Source organism: Medicago sativa, chromosome 8 (genome assembly GCF_051527215.1).
Source record: "Medicago sativa cultivar Bolivia chromosome 8, Bolivia_mono, whole genome shotgun sequence".
NCBI lineage: Eukaryota > Viridiplantae > Streptophyta > Magnoliopsida > Fabales > Fabaceae > Medicago > Medicago sativa.
The window spans coordinates 72,944,816-72,965,908 of NC_140756.1; the positions used below are offsets into that span (position 1 = coordinate 72,944,816).

General features: G+C 32.7%; 2 protein-coding genes and 1 long non-coding RNA gene across 4 annotated transcripts; all 3 read right to left on the reverse strand.

Moving 5' to 3' along the window:
• Positions 1–1,036: 1,036 nt before the first annotated feature.
• Positions 1,037–2,798, reverse strand: LOC146901286 (uncharacterized). 2 transcript variants are annotated; one of them, XM_085736301.1, is made up of 6 exons: positions 2,649–2,798; positions 2,307–2,359; positions 2,086–2,142; positions 1,979–2,011; positions 1,664–1,720; positions 1,037–1,231 (listed from the first exon to the last, which is right to left on the reverse strand). In XM_085736301.1, the coding sequence occupies exons 1-6, from the start codon at positions 2,749–2,751 to the stop codon at positions 1,202–1,204; spliced, it is 333 nt and encodes a 110-aa protein (XP_085592427.1). In that variant the 5' UTR covers positions 2,752–2,798; the 3' UTR covers positions 1,037–1,201. The 2 variants fall into 2 exon arrangements, with proteins under 2 accessions (XP_085592427.1, XP_085592429.1); XM_085736303.1 differs by lacking the exon at positions 1,979–2,011 and having other exon boundaries at positions 2,649–2,797.
• A 1,785-nt stretch (positions 2,799–4,583) lies between these two features.
• On the reverse strand, positions 4,584–6,988 carry LOC146901287 (uncharacterized). Its single transcript, XR_015021300.1, has 2 exons — positions 6,807–6,988; positions 4,584–5,077 (listed from the first exon to the last, which is right to left on the reverse strand). It is a non-coding gene; the product is annotated as an uncharacterized LOC146901287 (long non-coding RNA).
• A 6,972-nt stretch (positions 6,989–13,960) lies between these two features.
• BSK2 (BR-signaling kinase 2) lies at positions 13,961–19,434 on the reverse strand. The gene is made up of 10 exons (XM_085737705.1): positions 19,133–19,434; positions 18,639–18,865; positions 18,271–18,406; positions 16,793–16,926; positions 16,463–16,568; positions 16,007–16,092; positions 15,474–15,662; positions 15,183–15,347; positions 14,798–14,911; positions 13,961–14,443 (listed from the first exon to the last, which is right to left on the reverse strand). The coding sequence occupies exons 1-10, from the start codon at positions 19,218–19,220 to the stop codon at positions 14,192–14,194; spliced, it is 1,497 nt and encodes a 498-aa protein (XP_085593831.1). The 5' UTR covers positions 19,221–19,434; the 3' UTR covers positions 13,961–14,191.
• Positions 19,435–21,093: the final 1,659 nt, after the last annotated feature.

Sequence of the window (21,093 nt, forward strand, 5' to 3'; positions counted from 1 at the left end):
CGAGTGCGTCGAAAGGAACAGTGTTAATGATGCTTCTCCGAATAACAATCGTTTCAAATTTTGGGTATTCTTCTTCTTTCTTGTTTCTGAATATCCCAAATTTGTTCAATTTCTTTCATGATTATGCTGTTGCGGAGGGGAGTGAACGACGGCGAGGAGGCGGTTGCGGTGGGAATCTACGGCGAGGCCAAGGATGGAGGTGTTGGAAGGGAGAGTGATGTCGGAGATGAAGGTTTCGACTACGCCGGCGTCGGAGACGGCGGTGATGATGCGACGGCGGAGGGATCCGATGAGGAAATGATGAGCGCGTGGGTCCCACGCGAGGGATTCAGGGTAGAGGTTGGTTGAACGGAAGTTGATCCGGATCCGAATTTTAACTGGGTTGGATATCCAACCCGTTTAATATGGGTTGGTTGGTAACCCATTTAAAAAAATCCAGATATTTTAAAGTGGACTGGATATGGTTATGGATTTGGGCCTAAAACTGGTTGTTATGCACACCCCTAGGTACCATTAACCGAACTACATGAACAAAGATCGATTATGTTCATTGTTTTTTACTTTTGTTTCTTTATTCTTCAATTACTAGTTGTTGTTCTAACACTTATTATGTTCACGATGAATTAGGCCATTTTATTGTGTACTACTACAGTTTAGACTTTGAGGGTTTACTGGGATGCGATCTTTCAAAACCAGCGGCTAGTTTGCATAAAGCATTTGTCAAATTGGTAATAGTAAAGGTAACCAAAATGCACAAAAATACTTACAAATGTTGGCTCACCTTAGCAAAATTCTTCTGAGCTTAATTTTTCTAAATTCTTATTACTCCTAAAGCGAATACGGATTATTTTTAAGGGTAAACTGTAAAATTGATGTCCTTGTACTCTTGGGAGAGATTCATCCATGTCATTGATGTTGCAGTAACTGACCATCGAAAGCTAAAACGGGTTGCAAGTGCAGCTGTCCATCTAGATATTTTCTTTAAAAAGTATGACGACTTGTCTTTTTTATGTTCATCATCAAATTATACTTTCAATTTTATTAAAATGTAGCCTTCATGGCCACCCATTAAAAAATCATAAATGTTTCACACTTTCAAAGTCGTACAAATCCCATAAATAAAAATTCACATAGAAATCCAAACTAAAATAAAGTCATTGGAATAACACCAAAGTTGTCCACAAGCTGGTTCTCAAACCAATCATTTCCACGACGACTTATGAAAGCTCCCCTGTACATGTTACAAGTGTACAAACACATAGAGGGATAAATCAATTTAATGGTACATATAAATAGATTAAACAAACCCAAACCCAACACCATATAGTATCACTAGTAACAAGTAACAACTCAAATAGATACAAGTACATGGTAAGTAGAAATAGGTTAAACTAACTCAATAGTCAACACCATATGGCATCAGCAACAACAACTCAACTAAATTAAAAATCAACATAAAACATATTTTCGTCGGATTCTTTCTGGGTACAAAGCAAAACAGAAAGCTTGATTTAATTATTTTTTGAAAAATTTGAAGTTACTAGTAGTACTAATGTTGTTGTTGCTTCTAGTATAGTACTGTGTTTTTCCCCTGCAGGGCAATCAATCGTTATAGTGTAAATAAAACAACCTTTGCAATGATAGGATAGGATCTGAAGCTGACCTGTCTAGAGACGATGTAGGTTTCTCCAATGTAGGCTTGTCCAATGTCTTTAAGACCCTGGAGTTGGAAATAAAATAGTATGATTAAACAGTCAGTAAATCTGAAACAAAGTACAAGATGTTGAAGCATTTGTGTGAATGTATGAAGCACGGACACTCCTTGACGTGTCCGACACCGACACTTGTAGTTGAGCTGGATTATGTAATTTTTTCAAATTAACAACTGTGTCGGTGGGTAAGTGTCCGTGTCATGTATGTGTATGTGTCTCTATCCGTACTTCATAGGTGTGAATGAATGATATGAATAAGAGTAAACCTGGGAATGATTATTACGAGCCCGGGATGGATCCTGCAACCACCAACGACGGAATAGTTAAGAAATTTTAGGAACAAAAAAAAGAAGTATGTTGTTTGTTACTTTACCTCCGACTTCTTAGCAGGGCCATTTTTGAAATCATTCCACAATTCTTTGGGTATAAACTAGGAGGACAAAAAAAAAAACAAAAAACAGAGTTAGTGAAATACTATGAAACACGATGGAACAACAAAACTGATAAAATAATTTTGAGAAAATAAGATAATTTAATATGCAGTAGAGATAATGAAACAATCGGAACACTGAAACAGAAATTGAAATATCATACCGTAAGCATATGATATAAGTCGATGTATCTGATTACGTTGTAAACATTCCAACCTAAAGGAAAAAGAGAAGGAATGAGATAGAATTAAGAGCATTAATATAAATAATAAAATTATTTGAACATCTATTTTTACGACAACCTCTGTGACAACCAAACTTTTACAAAGAAAAGGAGGGGTTGACACAAAAACCAAAGCAACAGAGAGAGAAAGTAAAAACATAATGTGAGTATGAGAGAGAAAGTTGTCACAAAAGTTGTCAAAAAATGGTTGTTGAAATATCATTTCTCTAAAATCAATCGATGAATGAACAGTGAGAGAGAGAGATAAGGGAAAGTACGTACAAGCTGCAGGTATGCAGAAGACTAAAAAGATCTTTCTCAAAATTGCTTCTATGGCATCAATATCAATATAGGCTTCCAGATCGAACGACTCCGACTCCGACATCTTTTTTCTACCTTCTTCGTTTCGTTTCGTTTCTCGCTTTACTTCTTTTTCTCAAGAGGGTTGAATACTTCACGAATTTTTAATGTGTTTGTTTTTTCTCTCTTTATTTATATATATGTATACACGCACACAAACATTTTCTTTTTCCACAAGAAATATCTATTTCTCATCATATATTAAAATAGTAACAAACTATGTTTATCTTCTTTCTATAATCTAACATTATTTTTTTTAAAAGGAATAACTAGAATTATGAATAAATCAGCCAAAAAATCACGTATTTCTTTTATATATTGTTGTATGATTAAATTGATATTCACCAAACACAATACACATTTTCTTTTTCCACAAGAAATCTACTTCCCATTATTTATCTTTTCATTTTTTATTTTTTGAAAGAATCTTTTCGTTTTTATTAAAAACACTACCCTCACATCTTAGGCTTAAAATTCGACAATACATTTTGCATTCAAATGATTTTTATCTAAATAATCTTTTGTTACCTAAAACTCGCCCTTAAATTCAATAACAAATATATTACTTAATCTACTCTACTACTAAAATATATAATATTATATTTTATAATATATAAAAGTTTATTTTTTACAAATATAATATATAAAAGTTGAAGTTCACCAAAGAAATGGAATAAGTTCATTTGTAAATGTTATAGTTGCTAGACATATGGCTGAATTTACGATCATAAATCATTATTGAAACATAATCCATTTGTATTTATTAAATTGAGCTGGCCATGTAAGTTTTCATCAATATTTCCAGACCAAACAAACATGTCATTCACACTGTTATGGATGGAGGCCCTTGCCCTTGCATTTGGCCCAATTGTTTGTTGTTTGTGGGGGTGTTTGACCCCCTCCACCCCCGTGTACGATTCATGTGTATTGTTGCAATCTGAACTGTCATAGTATATTGATTGTAACATTGAAACATAATTTTTAGTTCACCACAAAAATAAAACATAACTATAACTGTTTTATAGTCACCGAGGTAGATACCATTAACCGAATTATATGAACAAAGATCAATTATGTTTATTGTTTTTTACTTTCGTTTCTTTATTCTTTGATTACTAGTTGTTGTTCTAACGTTCACGTTGAATTAGGCCATTTTGAATTAGGCCATTTTATTGTGTACTACTACAGTTTTGACTTTGAAGGTTTATTGGGATGTGATCTTTTGCATAAAGTATTTGTCAAATTGGTAACAGTAAAGGTAACCAAAATGCACAAAAATACTTGCAAATGTTGGCTCACCTTAGCAAAATTCTTCTGAGCTTAATATATGGGGATGTCAGGAAAGAAGATCAATTGCAAGTTGAATTACCGAGTCTATAACCATTCCAAGGGAAAAAAGAATAAGACATTAGGTTCAACAATCTTGGTTGTTATTTAAATTCAATTGATACCATGGCATTCTTATGAAATCAAATAACATGTTATTTCTTAGCAGAAAAAGATGTACTAAACTTCAGAAAACAAAGACCATGCTCTTTTCTAAATTGATACTTTCCTTGTCTCTTCAGCACACCTTGTGCTTGAGGAGCTGTCTGTTTCTTTAATAAAGTTTTGCTTAGCTTCTTCAAAAAAATAAAATAACAATTCAATGAAAAAAAATAAAAAAAATGTTGTAATTAAAAAGAACATTAAATCAGTAATATGTCATATTTTTTTAAACGAAGACATGAAAAGAAAAACACACTCCCATAGGGATAGGACATGGAAAAAGAAGTTTGTTTGCTTGAAAGAGTCAATAAATTCAAAGATAGTAAAATTGGACCCAAAGACTTTAGTGCTATTTAACATAAGAAAACATGGTAGAAGTTGAATATTTATTTTCAGAATCTCACATGAACTAACACAGTACTGTGACAACATAGTTATCACAGTTATTCCAACATATGACCCAAACATGTGGGCTATGAAAGTATTTACATTAGTTGCAGTATAGCAGATAAAGTACACAACTAATTTAGTCACAAAACTGACATAGACAAAGTTCATAGCACATGATTTAATTGACAAATTATAGCTGCAGTTTAGACTCCCATTGCAATCGATCCGATCTTGACATCAGTTGATTCAGCATATGAAATTGAAATCAGTTCAGACCTAAACTGTTCATCCTGATCACAGTTTGGCAACACAGCCCCATCTGATTTCTTGCTCTGAGAAACAGAATTTGAATTCAGAATCTTATCTGGTGAAGAGTTAGAAATAGCAATAAGCGACTCGCGTGCTGCCACTTCACTAGACTCCTTCTTGCTCGGTGACTTGCTATCCATATAACTTTATGATTATTCTTTTTCCTACAAGTCATGACCCAAAATTCTCTGAGATAGTTCAAGAGGTCAAATATTTTAATCAATATTGTCAAAATTAGTTAGATCAATGGATCCTTGACCAGGTTGACTAGACATGTTGACCAATTTTGATCAAACTGTCATAAGGATGACTAGTTTTTTCCCCTTACCCCAAATGGCTACCAGACCAGGTCCATGCTTTGTCAGGTTTATATTACTATATTTTAAACACAAACACTTGTGTGCACAATGGGAGAACAACAGTTTTAATAAAAAAGTAAGCATCAATTATGTTTTATATAGGTATATGAATGACTTCTTAAAGTAACAGAAATTCATTTAGTCAAAACATCAATGCTATAAGGATAAGCGGAACAGGTAATTCAAACAAGATCAGTATGACATGCCAAAGAGTGTGAGGACACTTGGTGGTCGTCTCTACAAACAAAGCGATAAAATTGTTTAAAATATTAGCAAATTGAATGGCATAAGGTCACTTCCATTTACACTTCAAAATATTTTCAGAAGAGCCAAAAGGAACTAGCTGTGCGGCCAAGATAAGAGTGTAACTTACTTTCTAAGGGTCTATTTGGATTGGCTTATTATTAAGCTTATGCAAATAAATAAGCTTTTATGTATTATTCGTAAGCTTCTCAAGGTAGTTTATGAAAAAACAACTTATGAAGATATAGTTTTCGTTAGTGAGAACTTAGGAACTAACATAAAATCTTATTTATTTGCATAAGCTCAAAAATAAGTTAATTCAAACGGCCCCTAAATCCAGCATTGTAAAACATGTTAGGTATCATTAGTATGAACATGAACAACCACTCTATCTGCCATATAAGATAGTTACTTTCCTAACCTAATTGATCTAGTAAATGTTACAGTAGTAATAAATCATGGAATTCAATTCAACCAGCCACAACTATTTCTTGATCCTGCCTAAAAGTAACCATCTTTCTATCAAACACGGTTGATTACAAAACATCCCTGTTTTTTCTCATTCATAGAAATCCATAACATGTGCCTTTTCCAAATCAATTGAAATGTCTCTTATCAAACAAGACAAACATTATGTCTCTACCATTTCTCCAATTTGGTCATTTTTAATCCCAAACCTTTATCAATTCCTATGAAGCAAGGACACTCCTCGGACACCAACACATACGATTACATTGAATTATGTCATTTTCTCTAATTATTGTTGGTGTCTGTGTCGTGGCTGTGCTTCATAGATCAATTCTCATTTTTTGCTCAAGCCCATTAACTCTTTCTTTAAATGTACCCCTACCCCTTATTGTTGAATTTGTTTCAGTTTAGTTGAGGAAAACCAGCTAAATATGTTACCTAAAACATATGAACACAAAAGAGCATGAATAATAAACGATTTCCCCTTTGCAGAAACTAACCCAATGGAAGTTAATTACATAAATTAATTAATCTCACCTTGGAAAAAATATAAAAAAATAACACAAAAAAGTAAAAATATCTATCTGTAAAAGAAATAAGTAAAAATCTAAAAAAAAAAATGATGAAAACCAAATTCAAAGCAAAAGAATAATTCTGCCTTCCCATTTGTGATTAATTATGCAGACATGAAATCGAATAAAGAAAACACCGAAAATATATGAAAAACTGATTTGGATTTGCAAGGATTGAAGAAAGAAATTGAGATTATGAAAGACAAACGGATTAATCGGGTTGTAACGAAAAAAGGGTATTGGTAGCGTACCTTTGTTTGTAGATTCCAAAGAAAATAGCTAAGGTTGTTTAAAACTGAATGAAAGAATCACGCGATATGGATTATTTATTGCGACTAATTCTGGAATCCAGTCACGCAGCCTAAGTCTGGATTTTTCCACAAATAGAGATAACTATGCTTTTTATAGACTTTACTGACCTGTATAACACCCAACTATTTTCCTTAAAAAATATATATATATATATTCATCCCAAAATAACTGAGTCATCCTATTATTTTACATATGTTAAGAAATAATAGTGTTATATATTTAGAGTAATTTTATCACGATACCGCATATTGGCCAATCAAAATTTTGTCTAGCTGAAAATTATGTGATGCTGGTCTTATATATTTTTGTTTAATGGAGTGGTAGTGAAAAAATTGAAATCTAAAGGACACTACATGCCACGTCATTCATGAAAACTCATTCGCTATATTGAATAAGATTGATGAAATTAATATTAATTAAAATGTATAACCGGAAAAAGACGATTAATGTTGTATTGAAAAGTGAAATGAGTTATATTATCATGAGACGGGGGAGTGTTATTGTATTATTTACATTTGGGGAGATGGTCATCTTTGCCCCCTGAATGTGTAAGTAACGAATAATCATAATAGTTTTTTTAATGTATTGAAATATCAAAATATTCATTGATTTTACACTTTTTTAATGAAAATAGTCTCAGACGTTAGAATAGTTAATCAATGCAAACAATAATTATTTCTTATATGGACTCAATAAATAAATACTTACGATTGAGATGATAGTAAGTAAGCATATATATTGAAGGATTGAAATGACAGTATTCACATGGTATTTTAACGGTGTAGACTATTTTGACTATGTTGTGCACAACCAAAAATTATTTTAAAATTATGATATATTGTTGGATTATTGCATCTAATCGTTACACATTAATAGACGAAAATGACTATTTGCCATTTACATTTTAATCACTGTCGCATATTTATTATATAATTCATTCCTCTTTTTTTTTTGAAGGATATAATTCATTCCTATAGTGTTTTTATGGTGGCTTTTAGAGATAAATTTGTGTACCCATACACAAGTGCATTATAACCATAGATCCATGATATTAAAAATTCAATGAACCAAATTTTGCAAGGACAACTCAATGTACCCCAGGTTTATAAATTGTAAAGTATGTATACGACTTCAATTTCCACAAAGTACCATACAAATACTAAAAATAAAGAAAATCATTTACACTACATTTTCATTTTGGAGGTAATTTTCTCAAGTTATATTTGCTTACGTTATATTTACTTTCTTTTTTTCTTAGAACAAATTTTACAATGAAGATGTACCACTGATTAAAAAAAAAATTTAATTAAACATTCGTCAAAAGAATGAATGCGTACATAACATAAATAAGTTTTTTATATATGCTAATTTAATTATTTTTTATAAAATAATATTTTTAATTAAGTTATATCTATTAGTTTTTTTTATAAAATAATGTTTTTAATTAATTATTTTCCGAAAGGTATTGAATTATTAATATGTAATAAAATAGAGTTTAACAAGAACACCGATCAAATATCAGCTAATTATTTTAGTTTAAATTATTTTATTTCATTATATTTTTTATGAATATATATAAAAGCAATTTTCATTTTCTTGAAGATTCACTACTCACTAGTGAGTTGTCTTTTCTAAATCTAAGCCATTGAATTTTGAACTCTTGAATCAATGGTACAATAAGCACTTGTGTATTGGTGCACAAATTTAATCATTTGTGCATCTTAAAAGTCCCTGTGTTTTTATTTCAATTATTGTAGTTTTGTTTTAATTTCTATGTTTTATTTTGTTTTCGTTTTGCTAATAATGTTAAGATGGAAACTTATTTCTTATTTCCCATATACTGATATACAGGTACCATTACACCAAACACAGCTAGAAACTTCTAACTAACTACTTTACTTGCTTTGCAAGTAACTCTAACTTAATGAACTAATCTAACTAATTCATAAGCTAGCTTACTAATTCATGTTTGGTAAACATATCCTCGCCTAAATTCAACTACTAAAAATTAGTTTAGCATCTCCAAATTGCACATCCCATGCCTATCTCTTAAATTGTACACTTCATTCTTCTCCCAATTCCACTACTTAGATTCTTCAAATAGGACATCTCTACTTACAATTATCTTTCTCTTGACATAATCATACAATTTATAGCCTTTGATTTTTCACCCAAACTTAAATGAATGCATGTTATGCTTTTGTCATCAAGCGTCTTTCTCAAATTGTTAGGCACATGAACATATGCCACACACCTAAAAATTGTGATGTGGTGCACCGAGGGATTCTCTGCTCCAAGGTGTAATGTCTCTAACAACAAAAGTGGGACATTCTTCTCACTTAGCAATTAGCATGCTCCTAAGTCTAACAATGTTTAATATATGGTTCCATTTTCCCTTTCAGATACTCCATTTTGCTGAGGAGTATAGACAACAATGAGTTGTCTCTTGATACCATTCAACTAACAAAAATTATTAAAGAAAGTAGAAACATACCCTCCACCTCTATCAGTTCTTCAGCATTGTATTTTACATATCCAGATTCCTTTTCAACTAGGGTTCTATACCTTTGAAAGACTTCAAATCCATATGATTTTTCACTTAGAAAGTAAATCCAGGTCTTCCTAATAAAGTCATCAATAAAAGTGATAAAATGCCTTTTCTTGCAATTAGACTCAGGACTAATAGGGTCATAAATGTTTTGAGTGTACTGATTCAAGCTTGTTTATTGCTCTCCATGAGCTCATCTTTGGAATTGATTCTCTATGTTTCTTTACCTTCATGCAACCAATGCATTTAAATTATGGTTCCTTCAATCTAGGATGTGCTTTAAATTATGCCATTCAACCCTCTAAAACACAAATGGTCATATCTGCAGTGCCAAAGATGAATATCGTTCTCCTTTGAGATTTTTAAGCAGCCATGGGATTATGATTGGAACAAACATCACAAACATGTGATTTTGATGACATTTGAGTTGACATCATCAAACCATTATCTTCATGAAACACCTTACAAGAATCATTTTTTAAGATAATAGTGAGATTTTCATGTTGAAGTTGACCTATATGCTCAACAAGTTATTATTTAGGCCAGGAAGATAATAAACATCAGTGAAGACTTCAATTATTCCACTAGCTTGAAGCTTCATGTTTCTTTTTCCCATCACACGCATCTCTGAATCATCACCTATCTTGACAGATTCTCCAAATGACTCATCAAAATCAAACAACCAATCCTTGTTGCCTATCATATGATTGTTGCAACCAGAATCAAGAAACCATACCTCCTCTTTAGATCATGTTTCAGTGATTTCTTGAGCAATAAGATATGAAGCAGTTCTTTTTCATCATCAAATTCTGCATTATTTGCATTTTCTTCTAAATTTGGGCATTCAGATTGACAGTGTCTCAATTTGTGACACTTATCACAGTCCACATTCTCTTTACTACTTCTTATCCTTCTACGATCTCCACCACAACTTCTACCATGACCAAAACCCCTTCCTGCATTGGACATCTTTTGGGCTTGCTCTTCTTTATTACTGATGACAGTAGTCATTACGTTATTTTTATTGTAAATTCATGATCTTTTGAGTTCACAAGCAAGCTTAAACAACAAGGAAAGCATGAAAAGTTGAAGATTTTGAAGAAAGTAAAATCGTAACACGATTGTTGAAAATGTGTCACGATTTGGAGCACAGGATGAGGTTCATTCGACATTTGTAAAACGTGTCACGATGGCTATTTCGTGACACGATTTTAGGAACCCTAATTTGGAAAGTTTGTTACTCAAGACAGAATCGGGTCACGATTTCATCAAATCATGCCACTATTTTAGGAGCAGTTGTTACCTATTTAAGCGGAATTGTTTTCAAAAACAAGTGTGATGAATTTGAAAGAGCAAAGTACGATTCTGAGACCTAAAGATGAATAGGAGGGCGATTTTTTCAACCTTCTATCAGTTCATGTGTATGTTTTAATTCCTATATTGATTATGCTATTCGTAAACTCGATTTTGAGTAGCTAAATCTCTTAGAGATTAAGTCTGAGATGATTATGTGTAACCCTAATTAAAACATGTTGTTGTGAAACTTTATCTATTGTGAATGACAGTCTAGTTTTTATTCAATTCAATTGTTCTTAATGCTTTTTATATCCTGATCAAATCGTGAGAATGAATGACTGCTGACCATAGCTTTCAACTTAGACCTAATTGAATTGTTCAAATAAACAGGGTTAGTTTAGGAATGGATAATCGTTTATTTGTGATATTAAGTTAACGTTCTTAAAACCTTCAAATAATATTAGACCACCTAAGGAATTAGAGGTTGTAATCTGAGAAGATAGTCCAAGTCAAGGGATTGATTAGGACTATTTTGTTAACCATCGTGAAACTAGAGAATCATTTGTAAGAAATAGGAGTAGTATACCAATAGGGGAACCGGAGGATTCGAAATACCTATCTCAATCTCTCTCCTTATCTTTTCCAAAACTATCTTTATTTTCTGTTTATTTAATTTTATGCAATCAAAACTACCGCCTCGGGCACTAAAATAATTTACACATCCTAGATATTAACCTTATTGCTAAATTGAGATTAACACAGTCCTTGGATACTAACTTATAAATTTTATTACTTCGATTCATTTGTAGTACACTTGTTAAAAGTCTATCAATTATTACCTTCCTGCATTGGACATCTTTATGATCGTGTTTCAGTTTTTCCCCATGTGCAATCATCTTGTTGGCAGTGACTAATCGTTCTTGCAAAGTATTCATCCACAAATTCTCCAATTTTCATGCTAAGAACATCAAGTTCTTTGCACAGGGCTCGCAATATGCTCTCTTGAGTCTTGACCTTGATAAAACCTTGATATTTCTTGCACATAGTCATAGAATCCCAAATGTCTTTGCCATTGTTACGAAGAATTGTTTTCAAGTTTGAAGTTTGAAGTACTGCTTGACCTCGTCGGACACTTCTATGCGCATTATATATTTTTCTGACCGTAGGACTAACTCTTCACTTTACAAATCAGTTTTGTAAGTATGAATTATGTTCGATATAAAATCTAATATGATATTAGAGCATATTGATCCAGATCACCAACATTTATATCCACACATCAAATTCAATACTGCTAGAAACGAGATAGTGTATTGGAAAAACCAACTAAAAGTTATAAAGAATGACATGTTTTGTTTAGTTCCAACTAAAAGTAGCTGAAGTTTTATTGTAATTCATTCTGGTGAGAGTAACATTTTTTGTTTCCTTTAAAACTAATTAGTTTGGCTTAAGTGTTAATGACCTTCACTGATTTGATTGCGATCCATTCGAATTTGTTTTTTTTCCTTCTAGAGAGAATTTATTATATATTTTTGTTTTCACAAGAGGTGATTATTTTTTCTCAGCATTTCATAGAAGCGTTGTGACTAATGTTTGTTTGTTTGTTTTTAGTGTTCAACAATAGTGACGTTCAACAATGGCAACGGGGTTGAAAATTTCCAAAATTTTCATTCCTAGCTTTTATGTAAATTTGTCACATCAATTCAAAATGTAAATTTGTCACATATATCACATGAACATAGTACTAGGCACCAGCAGGTCGTCATCTATCTTAAATTTACAAATTATGTATTGAAAACAATTATTACAAAAATATAAACAGTTAAAAAAAAGTTTCTAATCCACAAGTTTTTACTTAACTAGCAAAAACAAATCTGAAATTGCTAGATCTGATGGCATTATCGAGGTTCGAACCCTTTCACTTGAGTGTGAGTTTCATTTGTTATTTCGTCTATCTAAATACAACATCCTAACGGAACTAGCCTCCTTGAAACTTCCAAAACTACTCGGATGTGTTAGACATTGAAAATTTGCAAGCGGAAACAATGGTACCTTGAAATTCGGTTGAGTATGGACCTAGACATCAAATTATTCAATGTCATGTCATAGTTTGTACAACTTATTTAAAAATCAAATTTTGAATGAATAGCGAACCAAACTTTCCATACCTAATAATCTATCAAATTTTACAAAACGTGTGGTTCAAAACTAGACATAAGATGAAATTGCATGTGCAGCAGCTGTACACATATAAGAGTCCTATAAATGGCATCTTTGACTTCTCAACACATTATAATCAATGTAATGTAACGTTTATAAACCGAAAACATTTACTGAACACTTCAGAACCAATAAGTTTGTCTAAATTATTTTCATGTCTTATGGATTTTGAAGGCATTGAAACATACATATAGGCTTGCATGTGCACCTTGTTACAACCCGTGGTCTCTATTGAATAGACCTGTGTTTTCAAGTACTTACCAAAAGGTCCACATAGTCAAAAAAAAATATTGGAATGAACCACTTGGTCAACTTAATAAATGTACTTTGTTTTGGATGTTTTATCCAATTCGGGGTTTTGATTCTGAGATTTTGATCACTCAAATTTGCTCACATGTTAAATTAAGGCAAAAAATTTGAGATGTGTATGTGATGTGATAGCTTACTTACAGCATTGTCTTGTGCATTTGAAATGAAAATAAATAAGCCAAAACAAACAAAAACCAAGTATTATGTATTGTTTGGAAATCATTCAAATTGCTAAAAAATATTACCTTATCTCCTTCCTACTCACCATGTTACTAATTCACATGTGGACAATGGCCTAATATTACCTAATCATTAATTCACATGTGGACAATGGCCTAATATCACATAATCACTAATTCACACGTGGACAATGGCCTAATGTCACCGGATCTCATATTTCACATGTGGACAATGTCTAAATGCATTTTTGGTATCACGGTAATTTTGTCGAAGTTTTAACAAAATCACGATGACTCAACAATTTCGGCAAACCTACTGTATTACCAAACAAGCACTTAGATTTTAGAAAATTGGGACCAAAATCACACATTTAGAAATAGGAGGATTAAAATCTCAAATAAAATAAAATAAGAGGATTAAAACTGCAATTAAATCTTCTCTCTTCTAATCTAATTGAGATTGGAGTTGAGGGAGAGAAAAATCTACTATTTACCAAATAGATGACCACCAAACCTGAAAGAAAAAAAAAAGGCATGATGATGGCATAAATGAACTTATTTTCATACTGAGAAAATTCATTCTACTGGATAGGACTCATTTGTGTGACAAAATTTAGACCAATATTCCTTGAGAAAACTTTGTACCATAATAAATCTTTCTCTTGCACCCTAAACTAGCACTCACACATATCCCTATTCTAGCAAGTACAAATTATAGCAAAAATAGCATATATATGCTAGTTTAGAGAGCAGAGAACTGCAAATTACAATTTTAGCCGCGCCAGCTGTTAGACCTCTTTGCTTCGAAGGCTGCTCCATCATTAAGCATGTCTTGTGCATCAGTTTCCATCCCCAGCTTTGAGAGAGCAAGTGCTTGCAGGTAGAATGCAGTTGGCCAATCAGGTATGCATACTTGCGCCTGCATTGCGTCTCTTAATGCAAGTTCTGCCTGGTCATTCATCAAGTAGGCGAAGGCTCTCCTTGCAAACACGGTTGCGGATGGAACAGACATCATAACCACCAACTGTTAACATCAAAAAAAATTAAACACATTTAGACTATGCTCAACTTTGCAGTGAATCATAGTAAATAATAAAGACTCATTTGAAACCAAACAGGACAGGTATAAATCAGTTTTATGTAAATAAGCACGTTCAACAACAGGTTTTGATTACAAAATGTTCCTCTGGTGTACAGATTTGGCATTTTGATTTAAAGGGTTATAAGAAATGCAACATTTTTCGTACAAGATCTTTAGTACAAAAACAAGCCATAATGTTGTACTGGAAATAGATGCCAGGCATTGGAAGAGTACAATAGAAGTGTCTCAAACAAATTCCTTTATAAACCACAATGAAAAGTGAAAGAGTGCATCTACCTTGGAATAATACTCAATTGCATTTTTGAAATCCTTATCTCTAAATGCAATATCGCCAAACTTTTTTGTGTTTAAGATGTCCTGCACTTGTTGTGTCCACTCTTGAAATGAAAGCTGCAATTACATTTTTACTCATTAGCCAACAACAACAACAACAACCAAGCCTTATCCCACTAAGTGGGGTCGGCTACATGGATCAAATGACGCCATAGTGTTCTATCAAAAACCATAATAACAGTGACCACAATAACAACTCCGATTTAATGAGCAACACTTCATTAAATGAACCAGCCTTATTGACACATATCCCAATGAGAACATTGGTATCTCAAAGACAATTGATTAAACCAAAATGTAGTAGGCAAAATATGGTGAACTGAAATACCTCATTTTCTGCACCTTCTTCATCTTTATAACCGGTTTTTAATAATATATCATGAATAGCAGTAAGATCCATCCTTGCACAAGCCTTTCCAAGAGGAGAAAGCATGGTTGGTAATGGTAGCACTGCCGGTGTTTTAGTAAGGCCCATTAACACATGAGATGCTACCTGTAAAAAGGCAAAAAAAAAAATATGAATGAAGATTTTGAAGAAAAGAGAGGTGAAAACAACTGGAAAACAAAAGTTTCACACAACAGAAAATCATAAATAAAAGCTAAAACTAAAGCTAAATACCTCTTTCTGCTTTTGAAGAGGTGTAACGGCAGTGAGAAGAAACTTGATATCAGGTCGTTCTCTGGCCTCAAACTGAAGACATTTGGATGCAAGCTCAACCAACTTTGTAGCGTCATCATTTGCATATTGCCCTTCTAGGGATGAGTCCATCAACAACAATGCATTTTTCCCTCTAATTAGGTCCAAAGCCTGAACAACAAATCAAACTTACTAACAACTTCCATACTCTTGCGACATGGCATATTCAACACTATGCCAATATAACTATGCACCATAAAATCAAAACCACGGAATACATAAATATTATTTATACGTTATACAATATGAAAACATCCAGAAAGTGAAGAGAAATATATGATTCTCAGCATGCTTAAAAAAACAGAACGAAGAATGAAATGTAGAGGCTATATAGCACATGCTTATGCAGAAGTAAAACAGTGGATTAAGTTTCTACATGGATTCGATAGAATACAGAAAAATCTCTTGTTAACAAATGAACAACTTCAAAGGATTTTAGAAGAATGGAAACATACATGGCTTGGGGGAATATGCTTGCCGCTCAAAAGATCCAGAAGGACAGTGCCGTAACTGTAGATCACACTCTCTGCTATTATCCGGCCTGCAGTTGTTGTTAGGTACCACATCGTTAATAATATTGAGTAAGATTTCAGGTGAGAATGTGTTGGCACAACACATGCAATCTCAGGTAAAACAATGTTTCAATGAATATAGCAATCAATGTTTTTTGTAGACTCAAAAGAACATGTTAAGAGAGAAAATCATAGATTGCAAAGGATTTTCTATTTAATAAAATAATATTTATATACTTTTCAAACTCTGTCTATTATCTGAGTAATATATAAGTACATAATTTTCCCGTGACATCAAATCTATATCCATCATTGCTGTCGGGAATTCTATAAGCACAAAGAAACTATCTTGAATCAATGTCAGTTATCCCGGAAAATACATGCTAGCATGTTGTATACCTGTTCGCAAAAATTCAGGTGGAGTATAGGCCAAATTAGTACTATAGCTTTTCCCATCTCGACTATTTTTCATAAGCCCGAAACTTGATAACCGAGGATCACCATCCTGACAGTTGTGAATAAATTAGTCAAAGTCAGTTTGATTGTGGAATTAGGGATACGGAGAAGAAGACCGTTCAAGAATCAAGTTCAAATAACAATGTGCAGCTAGATTTTAGATATACCTAATCAGAAAAATGCATCTACATATATTTTAACCAGGACAAATCCTGAAAGAGTGGTGACAATATACAAATGAAGGAGTTCATAATGATAGATTCCCAATCATACCTCATCAAAAAGAATCCTGTAAGCATTAAGATCGTGATATATTTTCCGGTTTTCCATGCTACAATGATCTAGTGCCTGGGCAACGTGATATGCAACTCTAACGCGCATTTCCCATGGTAATGGTTGTTTGTCCCCTACAAATGACAGATCAGAATTCATCAATTATAAGCTTACACAAATGTATCATCAAAACTACCATTGACAAGGAAAATAAATGCTACTTGGTTATTTGTAACTTATTAAGTCAATCTAGTAGTAGTACAAGGAGTTGTTGACTTCAGCTATGTTTGGTTCGGGTGAATATGTGCATGAGGAAGCTGAGTGCTGACGATTTGCACTCAGCTTCCTCATGTAGCCTTCTCATTTTCAAAATTTTATTGTCCTCAAACACATTACCAATTTGCACTTTCTCATTTTCAAATGTCCATTTTCACTTCAACAAAATGTAGCCTTAAAACCTTGACGTGTGTAGCGAGTTCGGGTATGCTCCATTTAGGCTAAGCTCCATTTACTCCATTTAGGGTTTAGATGCCAGACATGTGGCAAAAAAATATCTAACGGTTGAGATTTTAAATTAAAAAACAATAAAAGGTTGTTGTGATATGAGAGAAGAAGGGAACATGATTTTGTTTGTTATTATTATGTATTTTTATTAAACAAATATTTGTTTTTTAATTTAAAATCTCAACCGTTAGATATTTTTTTGCCACATGTCTTGCATCTAAACCCTAAATGGAGTAAATGGAGATTAACCTAAATGGAGCATACCCGAACTCGTGTGTAGCTTAAACTTGCCAACATCTAAAGGTATCATTTTTCTCAGAAAATGTGTATTACTACCTCATATTTATTATATAATATTCTCCATGCCTCCAGCAACAGAAACATAAATATGACAAAATTTAAAGGCATGGTTTGATTTGACTTATTTGAGCTTATATACCGGTATAAGCACTTGTGAGACTGTTTGAGAGAGCTTATGGAAACAGCTTATGACATATCCATAAGCTATTTTCAACTTATTTCCATAAGCTTTCCAAGACAGCTTATAGCTTACTCCCTCCGTTTTTAAATATAAGCAAATTTGACTTTTTAAGTTCATTCAATTAATGATGTATGTGGTCCATAATATAGACCACATATGTGATTAATTGAATGAATCTAAAAAGTCAAATTTGCTTATATTTAGAAACGGAGGGAGGACATAAAAAAAGTTTGACTTTATTTTATATTTTGTTTTAGAAACAACTTATACATAAGCACTTATATAACAAGTGTTTATGCTATAAGCGCTTAATTAAGTTGTTTATCCATACAGAGCCAAAGACATGCAACATTGCCTTTAAAGAAAAGAATGCAGCTACCACCAAAACGAATGACATTAATGAGAGAGACAAATGCTGGTCCAAATACTATAGAAATAACTTTAGCTTTAATGAGTGCAAAAGTAGTTGAATAAGAGGGATATAGAGCATTACAGTGAAAGAGATGTTTGGATAAAGTATCATTTGGCATGTACTCAGCTACCAAGAGCCTTTCATCCCCTTCAGCACAACAACCAATTAGATTCACCATTCTTTTGTGCCTCACTTTCCCAACTCCAGCTGCCTCTGCCTGACCAATCATGACCATTAACACAAACTAGCATAGTAGCATTCCCAAATAAAGCAGCATAAACAGCACAATCTATTTGGAATATGAAAACTAAAATGCATGAAAAAAGAAATCTTTTCTACCTTCTTTTGAAAAATACACATGACCTACAAACCCCTATCTATCAATTTATTTCTCATTCAAATTCTCAAACAAAATTTAAGGAAAAAACAAAGTGGTTTATTGCTCTTACCAGAAACTGTTGAGCATCAGGCCAAGACTGCTTGGAAAAGCGTTTAACAGCGACTAATCGGTTATTCTCAAGCTTCCCTTTGTAAACCACATTAGGAGCTTTCTCACCACTCTCAGAAACAATGTAATCAGTGCTGAACTCATGTGTAGCCCTTCTGAGTTCATTCAAACCATACTCTTTGAACACTGGAACTTGACTTTCTTGATCACCATCACCTCCATCATCACCTTCAAAAATCACAAAAACCAAATTAAAAAACCAAACTTTATCAAACCAAACATCCCCATCAGACTTCATAACACAGCAAAGCTAGTTTTTTACTTCAAACAACTTAACTAAACAATAATAAGCAAAAAATAACAAACAAAATGCATCATGGTAGTTTACATATAAACACATAAAAATCATAACTTTAAAGCTAAAAAAGAAAAAGTGTGAAAAACCCAAAAAGGAAAAAAGAAAAGGCAACAAGAAAAAGGGTAGTTAGTAGTTACCTGGATCGGTTTTCTTAGAGTCAGGTAAAGCAGTAGGAGGGTCTTCAGGGGAGTGAAGATGAGCAGTTTTGGAGTGAAAGCAACCCATAAAAAGTGATTATGATTGTGAAATGATTAAAGGGTTTGGTGTATACATAGAAAAAGAAAAGGAAAAAGGGCTGAAGAGTAAATGAATAGTTGAATCATGGTTAATGGTTTTTCATGTTGCAAATGACTATACTATACTACTGAGCCACTGCTGTTATTGTTGCTTGTTGCAGCGGCGGAAACACGGAAGAGAGAGAGAGTTGAAAACAAAACACAAGAAAAAGCTGAGAAGCAATGGTAGAGAGAAACAAGGAGCACAGAGAAGGTCACATGACAAAGTCTATCATGGAGCACGTGCTGACCAAGGTGGGGCTGTGATGTTTGAACCATTTTCCAATGGAAAAGAAAAGTTTTTTACTATTTTTTATTATTTATTTTTGGTAATTTTATTTTCGGAAATGTGAACTTGTGTCTTTAAAGCACAAGTTTAGAAGCCAATTATAAAAATTAATTTTTAAAAATTGTGCATTCAATACTTTGAAAGTTTAAAAACCTATTTTTTCAATACAAAACTTATATTTTATTTCTTTTTTTAGATCCTTAACTTGTGCCCTAAGACCATGTACAATGGCAAAACAAATTCAATAACCTTCAACACCCACTTTTTCAATTCCCAACACTCCACATCATTTTCTCTCTCTTAATTCAACACCCATTCAATTTTTATCACTCCAATGGTTTTCATTCAACACCCTACCCCACCACTTTTTATTTCTTATTCTTATTCTTATTTAATTTTTGGTTTGAAAATTGATTTGGGTGTTGATAATTGTTGTGATTTTGATAGCTAAATGAGTAATCAAAAGAATTTTGGGTGTTGAATTGATTATTATTGGGATCCATTTCACTAAATAAAGACTAAAACTTCAAAAAAAAAGCTAATAATAAGATTAAGATAGTGAAAAACTTAGTTTTTTTTTCTGTGTCCAAATCAAATGATCCAAGTCTCTATTTGTAGAGAAAAAAAAATCACGAATTTTAGTAAAAAAATAAAAAAATAAAAAAATTATTTGCAATGAAATAATTGAGTAAAAAGCATTAAGAAAATTAAAATCGAAACAGCCAATCAAATTGAAACATGTGTCCCAGCTTCCCACAGCTTTTCTCTCTCTCTCTGTGTTGTCTGACATTAACGCCCCCTGTCTGCGCGTGTAACGCACGCGCCATTTTTGAAGCAATGAAAACGTAACGCGTGGCACAGTGGGACCGCTTTAAACATGTTGAACGAGTTAATCAGCTCTCTCCTCCACCTCATCTTCAATAAGCACACTCCAATGGTTTCAATAGATGAAAATTGTCATTAAATAGGCCATTGGAGATGGTCTAAGGGCACAAGTTAACATGACCCTTTTATTTTTAGGAAGAAGAAATGGAAAATTATCAGTACAACAAACACACCAACGTAAGCATGTAACAGACCACAAAAGCATTATTACCTAAACACAAACTCGAACAAACAACATTATTGAACTTGGTTACGTAGATTCATTTCTCATTTTAGGTTCCTGCTCCATGTTTTATGGGTCTTGTTGTGTTTGCTTTTACTTTTCTTTCAGCGTTTTAAGTGCAAGGAGTATACATTTTCATATTAATTACTAATATAATATTTCTCTCTTCAAATTGTATGCCTATATATCATTTAGAGTAAAAAATATTTTTACTTCGAACTAATTTTACACTGATATCCAAAAAAAGAATAAAGTATATGATATTCTAGTTATTTTTATTGACAGAAAGTTTTAAAATAGGCATGTACGATATATGATGATGAAAGTTGAATTATTTTTAGAGAAATAGTGTTAGAGGTTAAAAAAAAGGAGAAATATAGATTTTGGTGTAAAGTTTTGGCTCATGAATATTAGCTTTTATATAAG

Excerpts from the sequence above, each read along its gene's own strand:
- LOC146901286 (XM_085736301.1), bottom strand. The coding sequence starts at position 2,751 with ATGTCGGAGTCGGAGTCGTTCGATCTGGAAGCCTATATTGATATTGAT. Across the intron at positions 1,721-1,978 it reads CTCGTAATAATCATTCCCAG|GGTCTTAAAGACATTGGACA; the intron begins GTTTACTCTTAT and ends TTCCAACTCCAG. Across the intron at positions 1,232-1,663 it reads CCTACATCGTCTCTAGACAG|GGGAGCTTTCATAAGTCGTC; the intron begins GTCAGCTTCAGA and ends TAACATGTACAG.
- BSK2 (XM_085737705.1), bottom strand. The coding sequence starts at position 19,220 with ATGGGTTGCTTTCACTCCAAAACTGCTCATCTTCACTCCCCTGAAGAC. Across the intron at positions 18,407-18,638 it reads CTGATGCTCAACAGTTTCTG|GCAGAGGCAGCTGGAGTTGG; the intron begins GTAAGAGCAATA and ends ATGATTGGTCAG. Across the intron at positions 14,444-14,797 it reads CAATTGAGTATTATTCCAAG|TTGGTGGTTATGATGTCTGT; the intron begins GTAGATGCACTC and ends TGATGTTAACAG.